Source organism: Simochromis diagramma, unplaced genomic scaffold (genome assembly GCF_900408965.1).
Source record: "Simochromis diagramma unplaced genomic scaffold, fSimDia1.1 OVJJ01000463.1, whole genome shotgun sequence".
In the NCBI taxonomy this organism is placed as follows: Eukaryota; Metazoa; Chordata; class Actinopteri; order Cichliformes; family Cichlidae; genus Simochromis; species Simochromis diagramma.
In genome coordinates this window covers 4,551,004-4,563,250 of record NW_024386941.1, presented here as the reverse complement: position 1 = coordinate 4,563,250, position 12,247 = coordinate 4,551,004, and the positions used below count along the sequence as shown (strand labels likewise).

Here is a 12,247-nt window from a genome sequence, read left to right as displayed (position 1 = left end):
TTCCCATGCCACTTCTCCCACTGTGGCATGTGTTACCCAATGGGTCTTTTTGATAGTGAGTGGTGTGTACAGGCGGAGGAAAATGAGGGCTAGCTGCCCAGGCAGTCAGAAGGGCGGGCGAAAGGCTGAGCGATGTATGTTCCATTGTGCACAGTGGCATTGACGGACGTCTACAAGCTCCCCTCTGATGGTGGAAGTGGCTCCAGTCACATCAATCACTCCCACCGTGGAGTGCCCCACTTTCAGTCAAGCTCAGCAGCTCTTACTATTTGTTTTTTGCTCCCTCTAACTGCAGGCAAATTAGATCTAGTGTCTATTTAAATGGATTTTCTTTTTTAAATCTACTCTTTTAATGGCTGTTTTTAGGTAGTTTTCTAACATCACATGCATTTAGACTTGTATTTTATACCCCACGAATCATCTTTCATCAAAGTACCTTTAACCAAATTGCCCTGACCTGCTTGTGTAATTTTGTGGCTCTGTTTAATACATGTTAATGTGCATACACATGCTTTTACCCTTTTGTTTCAAGCACAATAACATCTAAAAGCACACCGGCTTGCTGCGGTCCTAGCTGGATGTCACTCCAGGTTAACGTTTGTGCAGTTGGGGCCCCTGCTCCTGGAAATGGGAATGGTTAACTGAAGCATGTTAATAGGAAAAGGCTTGTCTCTTCCATACTAACACTTGGATGACTCTGCAGGGTGAGGGGGGAAGGGGGAGCACCCAGGCGGATTGGGAGTGCACCCCTTTCCCTTTACCTCCCCCCTTCCTCAGAGGCACGGCTGAGTTAGGATTTGCTTGCATTGTCAAGTAACGCATTGACCCATCACTTTGATGCATATTGATTGTGACAGCCGCTCTCTCTCTCTCCTTCTCCTCTCTCTCTCTCTCCCGCAGGCCACAGAGGCGCAGATCCAGAGCTTTGGACAGACGCCATCTCAGTTGCTTATTGAGCCACATCCTCCACGCAGCTCCGCCATGCACCTGGTGAGAACAGCGAGCATGCTGGGAAAATTCCCTGCACCTCTGGTGGTGGTGGTGTGCATGAGGAAGGATGTGTGGACCTGTCCAAGCCCGGATGGTGTGTGTGTTAGCGTGAATGTGTTTGTAGGTACAGTAGACAGAAGATTGACAAGGAAGTCCTCAACTTCTCACTTCCAAAGGTTTCTTTGAATCTGATCTTTTATAACAGAAGATACATTTTTCAGAAGTCCTACATCATGTAGGTCACAGACCCTCAGTATAGCAAACAGTCTTTTAGTTCCAGTGGTCTGCACTGTTCTGGAGCTGGTACTGCCTACTAGGAGTGTGGTTAAAATGGAATAGTGCTCTCTACTGGCCTAGTAGTGCCTTTCTTTATATTGGAAGCCCCTCTTCCCTGTCCAATCCATGTAACAACCAGCCTTGTCCTCATTATCCTCACATGGCTCTCTGTTTCTCTCTCCCTACAAGAAACTTAAGACCTTTTAGGTCCGTTTTCTACTTTGGCAAATGTTGAGAATATTTTCATCACTTCTCTCCAGTTCTTTAAATGGCTTCCTGTATCAAGGATGAGACCTAAAACTGTTTCAGATCTTACAGTATTGCTAGTATCACTATGTCTGCCATTGCTTTTACTTCTGCTACACATGCAGAAGTCAGCATAGTAGGAAAAGGTAGGAAAAGCACATTGCAAACATTTTTAAAAAGCCAGTTGCTTTTAGTGCTTTCCTTATGGGCCATTTTCTGATGTATGTACATGTATGCACCATCTCATACGTGCAGTCAATACCATCCCAGTTTCCCATGTCTACCTGTGTCTTAGTCCCTGCTTCCCATAGGGGACAGTGCATGAAACTCTCCTTTGTGTCTAAACCTAGTTTTTCCTCCAACCTCCATACTAATTGCCTCTTGCATTCTTTTTCTTTCATCTTTTCATATCTCTTCTTTTTCATTTTTTCCATCGCCTCCCATCCTGCTCCTCTTCCTCCTTCTCCTCCTCCTCTCCCTCCTTCTCCTCCTCCTCTCCCAACATTGTACTACTCCATCCTTTTCCACACTTTGTCTTTTCTCTCTTCTACTCAATAGTGTTTCCTTCCACAGAGTCCCCTAATGTTCAAGGACCAGATGCAGCAGGATGTCATTATGGTGTTGAAGTTTCCCTCCAATTCACCCGTAACCCACGTGGCTGCCAACACTCTGCCCCATCTTACAATACCTGCTGTGGTCACTGTCACCTGCAGCCGCCTATTTGCAGTCAACCGATGGCACAACACCGTCGGTGAGTGGAGCTCAGCTCACATGCACAAAAGTGTGCCACACCACATGCCATACCTACCACAGCAGTGGCCCTGTAAAATCACTTCATCACCATCGCACACACACACAGCAAAAAAACTACCAACTGCTCATAATAGAGCTGCAGCCAGCTGGCTATGGGAGAGGCTAGCACCTCCCAGGTAAGCTGACCGTGAGTGTTTCCACATGTTACTTCTCAGACATGTGTGAACAACATTACCCACAGAGCCCAACCCTGAGAATCGGCCTCACCTCTGGGTCAGAGGGCCAAAGCAATGGTTACTAGAAAATTAGGCCACAACTGCACCACATTCTCCTCACACATCCCCATCTGTCACTGTAGAAACACACAGACCTCCGGACCAAAGAGCCTGCTCTATGTGGCGGCTCTGGCTGCACCCACACTAATGAACACAGCTGCAGCACCCTTGCCATCCTGTTGGAGAGGAGGGAAATGTGGTTTGGCTTTTCAGAATAATTACGATAACAAGACCTCCATATTTTCAGGCATGTAGCTGCTTCAAAACTGGCTCCAGATATGTTCACATGGATGAAATATCTCCATTCAATTTGACACTCTGGGGGGAAAAAAAAGCAGAGTAAGACAGATGGACCTCCAATGCTTCCATCTCCTGGAAGATATCATGAATTAACTTGGCTCTAAAAGTGGAACAGGTGTGCGCGTGTGTGCAGATATGTCCATTGGTCAGAAATAGGCTCACATATCTGTCTGGATTCAGGTCTCCGAGGAGCACCCGGCTACTCCCTGGAACAGGCACATCACTTACCCATAGAGATGGATTCTCTGGTTGGTGAGTGAGCTTGAATGGAAAAAAACAGCATTAAATAAAAATATCTAATGGAGTTTTAGATCTGTATAAAATTGCACAGTCCTTAATTTATAGCTTTGCTTGGGAAATTGCTTGGGACATGTGTTATTTCTTTCTTTTTTTTCCCACAGCCAACAATACTGGAAGCAACAAGCGTCAGATCACAGACCTAGTGGACCAAAGCATCCAAATCACCACACACTGTTTTGTCGTGACAGCTGACAACCGCTACATCCTGGTGTGTGGCTTCTGGGACAAGAGCTTCCGTGTGTACTCCTCTGAGACAGGTAGGTTAGAGTGTAAACTCTATTTCCTACAGAGGTGTGCACTGATGTGTGGAGGACAGTGCTATGACGGTAATGATACAGTATTGTTGCTCCTCTCTCCTGACAAGCCTTGTAGAAAATGGGTGAAAATAATAAATAATAATGGACTGAAATAAGAAAAAAAAAAGTTATTTTAAAAATTTTTTCTCCTTATTCTTATGTTTCAGTCGGCTTAGATAACATTAATTTGTGTTGGTATGTGTGTATATATAAAAAGGATTAGCATTGCACCTTACAATGCAAGCACAGACTGTATGTAAAAGATAGGTCTGAAAAGTGAAGCCAGAGCAGAACTGCATTAAACTTGATTTTGTTCCTTTGGTTGTGAAAATAACTATTAAAGGCTCTGCAAAAGTTCTCCCTCTTCTCTCTTCACTTATGACCTTATTAAACACTCTCCTATTAAATTATGGCCCAGTCACTAATTTAATTTATTACTGCATGTTTATCATATTGTAACTTGTTATCCTATTTTGAGTAAAATCATGGTATGTACTGGAGAGTAGCTACCTTGTGACTGACAGGTTGCTACTGGATATGCATGCCATTTGTCTCAGATCCATCATTTGCCTCCCAAATCCAGTTTAAAAATGAAAAACAAGATAGCGATGTCTGAAATGCTATGGCTTCAAAATCGTGAGTCAAACAAAACAAACAAATCAGTGGTGTCATGGTGGCCACTTCCATATTTTATATATGCTATATAATTACAGGAGTTTGACACACTCTCTTTCTCTTTAGAAACACTGGGTAGCTTAAATAATCCATTTAAAAATGCTAAAGACATTATCTTTTAAACGGGGTCATAAGCATAAGTTTTATTTTGAAAAGCTGGTTAACCACTAGATTAACTTTTACAAGTATTTATTCACTAATTAATAAATTAACTCTCTTTACTAAAGTGACAGCATTCACAGTACCAGTTGTAGCAGTCTTTACATTTCTGGACTTTGTCAACACCGAACTCATGTACAGCGTGTATCCACTTTAGGTAAGCTGACCCAGATAGTTTTTGGCCACTGGGACGTGGTGACATGTCTGGCCCGATCAGAGTCCTACATTGGTGGAGACTGCTACATCGTCTCTGGGTCCCGTGATGCTACGTTGCTACTATGGTACTGGAGTGGGCGGCACCATATTATCGGCGACAACCCCAATAACAGTGAGTAACCGTATCCAAGTGCCACGCACTCGCATGCATAACAAAAGAGGAGAAGAACTGCCCTCTGGACATGTTTATAGTTAATTATGCCATTTCTTGGTTGTGAAATGAAAGTATGTAAAGGTACACAAGTCTAGTATTTTTGTTTGTTTGTTTGTTTGTTTGTTTGTTTGTTTGTTTGTTGGTTGTTGTTTTTTTAATTTTAATAAACTGGTGAAAAATATTTCTATTCTATAATTAGATTCTACAATCGAATCCAGAGGAGTGACGGGGGACGATCATTTATCTGCACCGAAGCTGTGATACATTAGTGTGATTCATTACATTGAGATGTGCTGCTTTCAAGTAGAGGACTCCAGATGTCTTGGCATTCATAATAGTAGACCCCAGTGTGTGATTTCTGCTGCTCAGTTCATTTAGTTTCTCATTCGCACTGATTGTCTTGTGTTTCAGACAATTAATCACAAAAGGAACTGTTACAGTACCATGCAGCAAGCAGAACCATATATGGTGTGGAATGGGGGAAAAAACTGAAAATAAGGGGGGAAAAAACTGTTTTTATTTTATTTTTGGATAACAATGCCGTGTGTGTGCCCTAAAAGATCTCGTGTTTCCAGCCGTCTCAGATTCTAGGAGCTCTGAATTAGTCGTGAGTGTCCTTTAATTAACTTCACTGAAGCTCCGACAGTTAATTAAGAATTTCAGCTTGGATGCCTCCAATTAGCAAGGGGCAATAGCACTTGTGTTACTGCAGCAGGAAAACAGTATTCCCCTGATATTCACACTACTTGTGCTTACAATGCACCTTTAATGGACAGAAGATAAAAGGAAGCTATGTAGCTGAAGCACAGGGAGCGGAAAACAATTAGGATGCAGCTGAGAACTTTTAAACTTTATTCTTATATAAATCTTTGAGCCACTAATGATCATATTCAAATACAGATGAAAGGCATTAGTCTTGACAAATGAACTACTACCATCTTTTCATACCTTTACAATTAAAGGCCCCAAATTAATGCCATAAAGCAAAACAGCAGTCCTTTGTATCCTTATTGACTGTCTCAATGAGCGATCTTTTCCAAGAATATCATTCTAGTGATTTCATGCCTATTATATTTTCTGTAATGCTAGTAAAAGGTTCTGTGAATATGTAGCAGCAGCTTGCCGGATCATTACTCTATCATCTCGCAGATGTGGCGTTCGCGAGGAAATTGATTTCACCCATGCCTCAAAAGCCTGCATGCAACTTCTATGTCTAATAATTAAAATAACTTCCAGCTCAATCATGGCCATGCTCCTCAGACTCAGCCCATCACGCTGGTTGCAAGGAGATATTTGCACCAAGTAATTGTTGTGGCTGAATCTAGCTTGTCCCAAGGGTTCAGGCAGGGTGGGGGGGTTAGTTGGTACAGGGTGATTGAATCTTTTGTCGGGTAGGTGAGCTCCTTTTTCCCCCGGAGGCTTTTGCTGACATTTGTCCTATTCAGCCCCCCTCAGCAGCAGGTACTGGGACTGACAGCACTGCTCAGGTCCTGGTCTCTAAGGGACCGTGTTGCATCGATCACAGTCCGGCTCACTGACTGGACTGCTGCCGCGGCTATAGAAGCAATATGCCGAGGTGGTGGTGGTGGTGAGGTCTAAAGTGTGTCCACATCATCTATCAGGATGGTGCTGTCATCCAGTGAATAGGGAAAGTTTGACGGAATTGGCTGAACTTTTAGTTACATGTGGACACCAACAGTCTCATACTTATTCAATGTTAGTTTGACATAAGTTTGGCATGAGCAGCTGGGGAAAAGGTGATGACTACAGTAAAGGCCCAAACAGAAGGCTTGTTAGCTATCACAATTCTATATAAAAATATCCTTTAAGCAAAAGAAATACAGAATATTAAGCTTTGTTTTTTAAAGCAACTAGAGATTCTCAGTTGTGTTCATATTTTGTCATTTACTTTAAGTAGAATTTAATGATTAATTAAAGAGATTTAACAATCTACGCATGATATAATTTAATTAAAAGTTCATTCCCTTCTTCAGCACTATTTAGGTTTAGTGGGGTTTTTTTGGTGATCAGAGCAATTCAGAAAGACTCCCGCTTTCATCGTTCTGACACTATTCGAGGTCGGCTCCAGGTGCCACGAAACACCCCTCACTAACCTCTCCCCCGGCCATCATCAATCATGTGACACACAGGATCAAATCAAGTGCCTCCCCTGCCATCCCTGGGCATCCCTTCATTTACATAACAATTCACATGGACCTCCCTGCAAGCAGATGTATGTCACAATCACAGCGATTGTGTTTATATGATTTCATTGTCTTATAAATGTGCTCGGTGACAGCGCAAAAATACTATGTACTGGCCGGTAAATTACCTGCAGCATGCTATTCACAGGATTTTTGCAGTCACACATCAGATTTAAAAACAATTAGCCAAGTCATTTGTTTTGTGACATTGTGTGCCTTTTTTGTCCTTTAGGTGACTACCCAGCACCCCGAGCAGTTCTCACGGGTCACGACCAGGAGGTTGTGTGTGTATCAGTCTGTGCAGAGCTGGGCCTCGTCATCAGTGGAGCTAAAGGTCAGTGCGCTTCTTTGTTCTTCCGTGTCACATTGACTGGACAAAAAAAGGTGACATCGGGTACACCAATAAACTGGAACAACGGTGCTCGTGCATTAGATGACCATTTGATTAGTGACCACCTCCAAACCAATGTTTATCCAGATGACAGATATGCAGTCGCTTCACAGAAATTGACTATTTTTATAGATTCTTTACATAAGCACAGGTTGATCACATGTGCGTTCTGGTTTGGTAGAGGGTCCGTGTCTGGTCCATACCATCACAGGGGACCTTTTGCGGGCTTTGGAGGGACCAGAACACTATCTGTGCCCACGGCTCATCTCGGTTTCCAGCGAGGGCCACTGTATCATCTACTATGAGAGGGGACGCTTCTGCAACTTCAGCATTAATGGAAAACTGCTGGCACAAATGGAAGTCAATGATTCCACCAGGGTATGCCAACTTAAAAAAAAAAAAATTACATCAGTATACTCCAGGAAATATGCATTTTTGTTCATCTGCAGTTTTAAAATGTTTGGAGATATTTAAATCTCAAGTACATAAGATTTTATTCAAATACTGAGTCATTTTTTTATGCATACTGAGCACGTTAACCTTTGATTAGATGATAGTAATGTTGTACAGTATGTTGCATCATGTCATGTATTTTCAGTATGCTATATATTTCTCATTCTGGAGCAAGAAAGGTGAGTAAATGTTGGGTTGGAAGTTTCACGTGTAACTGGCCTCTATCCCTCCTGTAGGCAATTCTCCTGAGCAGCGATGGCCACAACCTGGTGACAGGTGGAGACAACGGTGTGGTGGAGGTGTGGCAGGCTTGTGACTTCAAACAGCTCTACATCTATCCAGGCTGTGATGCAGGCATCCGAGCCATGGACCTATCACACGATCAAAGGTCAGGGCAAGCAGTTGTATGCTGGTGATGGTATATTAGGCCCATGAGATTAAGAGCTTAATGAGGTAAACCAAAGTATATTTATAATCATTTAATGGGGCGGTTGTGGCACAGGAGGTAAAGCAGGTAGCTTGTTGGAAGGTCAGTGGTTTAATTCTTTGCTCCAGCCGGTTGAGAGGGATAAACTCTACATTTCCAACAGTTCATCCACATGTGTGAGTTTGTGTGTGGTTGTAAAAAGTGATGAATTCATGTGTTTATGAAGGGGTGAATAGGGGTGCAGTCTAAAAACAATTTGTCCTTCTCGAAGACTTTAAAAGTGCCATCTAAACAGCTGATTTGTTTTAGTTTCTTTCCTGTAATGAATCTATCCAACTGTTTATGTGTAAAATGAGCTGCAAGACATGCCAAATGTTTGCACATTTTAGTGTGTAAGAAGTATAAAAAAGCAAGTTTGTGTTGTGACTGTGTTTGCCATTCTTGAGTTGATTAAAAATATTGTGGAGGATTGTGTATATCTAAATGATCACATATCACGGGATATCATGCTAGGTATAGATTCAGGAAACAAGCCTTGTGTTTCCTGTTGTTCGTGTCAATGTGGTTTAGTTTGGGAATAGTCACCATCCGCTTCCTTTAAATAGAACTTACAGTTGCCATAGAGACAAAAATTACAGGGGTGCAAATGCATATATTTCGGACACTGGCCAGCACACATACATGAAGGCAGAAATCTAAAGGCAGGTCAGCCCCTTGTTTGTCCTGAAAGTTATTTCTCCACAAGATTTGTCAGGAGTCATATAATGAGTGTCTGGACTCACAGACGGCAGTGTCTGCTTTGGGGCTAAAAGCCTGACGTCATCATGTGACCCTGGCAGTCAAGAGAGGTTAGAGAGCCTGAACATTCAAGCTTGACTTCACAGCCACAGGCCAAATATCCCTCAGTATTTACAGGCCTATCCAAAAACAGAGACCTCGGGCCAAATGCACAAAACTTGATTACAAGTGTGTGTAATCAACAAGGCATAAATGTGCAATATTTTCATCAGATTTATAAAGCTGTGTCAATCTCAATCATAGCAAAATTGAATGCATGTGCATGAGCCTGATTTCCACTCCAATCTTCGGCTATGAATGGATGTGGACACACCCTGAAATAATTTTTTGTGTTTAAAAACAAACAAACCACAGGCGATTAGATATAGCAATGAAAAGAACAAAGAAGTGTTTAAACTGAAAAGTTAAGTTGAACGTATTTAAATGGAAAACGTTCAATTTAAACAGTCACTAGAAAAGCTAAGACAAGCAAAAGCGTTTTATTTTGTGATCTCAGCACTCGAATCAGACTACTGAATAAAACAGTCGGACGACAAATCGGAGGCAAAAACAGATTTGTTTTCACATCAAAAGTGGATCTGCCACAATTATTTACAGCACTTAAAACTGTAGATTAGGATTTAGTGAAAGAATTTAATTGAATTTTATTTCTAATACAGTTTGTAAACGTTACATTGAACATATAAACAGGAACAATATGTTAATTAGAAGAGCAAACTCTATTTTTTTAAGTTCATGTCTCACTTTTCATTTCACCAAATCAGGCTCAATTTGCTTTAAAAAACACACATGCACATATGCCCTTCAACTTTGTGAGCACATATATATCCAAACATTAGTTCTTAAATCTGCACCATCAAAGGTGCTTAAATAACCCTTTAAGACAAGCAGTGGCTAGTTGGAGGAAACTGAATTATTTTAATTTATTTTTTTACATTAAAAAAGTATTAAACCACCACTTAAATCACTTAAATATTTGAAGAACCCCTCGATTCAGCTGCAGTCTCTTTTCTCAATAAGTTGACATTAGGTAATCTAAGTGAGCTGGGCTCCTTGACTCCCTTTACAGGAGGACATTCTGCTAAAACTCTGTTCATTGTGCTGGAGCATTTTAGCCCTCGGGGTGTAGCAGTATAAGACGACCCTGTGAAATCAACTGCTTTTCCTACATACCAGCCAGATGTGGACACTGGGGGCATAGGGCACTTACAGAAAGACAGTGGGACTCAGTGGTCCACTTGAGTTGTCAGAGGAACTCAGTAATTTACTGTCACAGCCCCTCATGACCTCCTGCACCGGTTTCATTCGCTCACTGTGGGGATTTTAACAAATCATTCAGATGCATGGAAGTACGCTTAAACAGTGAACATATTTTAATGCATGTTGGTTTCTCGCTCTCATTCACACACCTTTAGAATAGCATTAAGTTATAGAAAGAATATTTACATTTTCCAGTAGTTTTCTAACATTGGAATATCATATCTGGTATTTATTCTTTGTTTTGTTGCCTTTTAGGACTTTGATCACCGGCATGGCCTCTGGCAGCATTGTGGCATTTAACATAGATTTCAACCGCTGGCACTACGAGCATCAGAACAGGTACTGACGAGAGGTGGATACGTGCAGCAGGAGGCTGGAGAATTAAGAGGGAAACCTATCAACCAGTGACCGAGTTGTGCTGCAGAGAATCCAAGATGCTGGGGGCATCAGCACGATGAAGGACTGTGTGTTCTTGCATGTGTTCATCTGGCCTCTGAGGCGAACACATGTCTGCTGCTAAACAATCTGGAGTCAGTTTGTTGGTTTTCACCAGCTGAAGTATTTACCCAAATGAGTCAAGCAGGTCTGCTGTTCTGGATAAGAGGAGACTGAAATCAACTCTAATTAACAAAATTACACAGTTAAGTTATTAAAACATACTTAATGTTCCTGTTTCAACTGTGAAAATGCGAAACAAAATGAGGAACATTTATACAACATTTGTATGGCAGATACTTGGAACATTTTTCTAAGAAAAAAAATGCTCAACCTGTAAAAAAGGACAGTCTAAAGTGTTTCTTCCTTATAAAGACTTGCAAAGATCTAAATGCTGTTAGACTACCCACCATGTTCCATTAAGCCATGTATAAATGTTGCAGAGGTTTTCATTGCTCTTCAGATATTAGTTGGTTAGTTCCACGTATACGACCCTTTTTTGCTTATCGTTAACAGTGGTCAAGTGTATGTGTATGTGAAAAGACAATGTTTACTGTTAATTTGTTGTGTTTGAATGTCTATATGGAAATTCAGTGTGTCCTTTGTGAAAAGCGTTTATGACCATGTCATAAATATGGATATTTCCAAATTTATTTTAAATCGGGGACTATATTGTTTATTAATGGAAAATATGAAAAGATTGTATACCGATTCAAGTTTGTCATGTGGAACATGCATTTATTTTTAGACATTGTTTCTTCCAAAAAACATCGAATGATTAAAATATCAGATTTGTTGGATTGTCTAATGATTGTCAACGTGTTTATGGTAAAGCTGAAAGTGCCATTTTTAAAGACATTCTACAGTTTCTGGCACTGCAAACATTTATACTGTTCTTTGTGTATATCAGATTTTTTTAAGTTATTCTTCTTTTGCAATTTTCTGTCCTCCATAACTCCATGCTCTGAAAGCAATATTATGACATGTTCAACAAATAGGTCAATGAGAGGTATTCAGCAGTGTAACAAAATGATATATTAGTGAAGAGGACAGTAGTATAAATATGAGTATGGTCTATTTTTGGTGATATGAAAGCTATTGAGTCTGGATTTAAATGAAGCAAGGAGAAGTTGATTTCCATGAGCTGTCAATTTAAATGAACAAAAATATGCAAACTGATGGAGTTAGCGGTTAATTTTTTTTTTTTAAACAGGTGCTACAAGACATAAACCTACCTACCCAAAGCTGAATATTTTGCATGTTATAAAATCCTGAAGGCACTGGTTTTTCTTTCCTGTGAAAATCGTGTCATTATTGTGAATAAAAATGTCATATCATTAACAATATATCCGAATGAAGCAGTTAATTTTTATTGCAATCAGTACACAGTAAAAGGATTCTGCAAATGTTCCAGGAGGATGTGGCTGGAGCTGAAACAATTAGGTCAAAACTGGCAACTGTATGCTGAATTTCTTTTGTTGTTTTTATTCAAATTGATTGCATACACTGTAGTCACCTCAAGAGTAATTCTTGAGATTTTACTCATGTATGTGATTACTCTATAATAAGGTGTTATAGCAGTAGTGCAGTAAATGTTATAAGTAGCTGGAGGTGGAATTTATGTGGTGTTTGGTCATAC

At 40.8% G+C, this 12,247-nt stretch overlaps 1 protein-coding gene across 8 annotated transcripts in view; it reads left to right on the top strand.

Moving 5' to 3' along the window:
* Window positions 1-12,112, top strand: part of nbeab (neurobeachin b) — a 200,273-nt gene extending 188,161 nt beyond the window's left edge. For 5 of the 8 annotated variants that reach the window (XM_040037702.1, XM_040037696.1, XM_040037698.1 and 2 more), the window contains 9 exons: window positions 901-990; window positions 2,071-2,263; window positions 3,021-3,092; window positions 3,242-3,397; window positions 4,428-4,598; window positions 7,077-7,178; window positions 7,417-7,613; window positions 7,925-8,076; window positions 10,429-12,112. In XM_040037702.1, coding sequence (XP_039893636.1) covers window positions 901-990; window positions 2,071-2,263; window positions 3,021-3,092; window positions 3,242-3,397; window positions 4,428-4,598; window positions 7,077-7,178; window positions 7,417-7,613; window positions 7,925-8,076; window positions 10,429-10,519 — 1,224 coding nt within the window. In that variant the 3' untranslated portion in view covers window positions 10,520-12,112. The remainder of the gene's footprint in view (window positions 1-900; window positions 991-2,070; window positions 2,264-3,020; window positions 3,093-3,241; window positions 3,398-4,427; window positions 4,599-7,076; window positions 7,179-7,416; window positions 7,614-7,924; window positions 8,077-10,428) is intronic. The other 3 variants (XM_040037703.1, XM_040037697.1, XM_040037701.1) reach the window with 1 other exon arrangement.
* The last annotated feature ends 135 nt before the right edge of the window (window positions 12,113-12,247 follow it).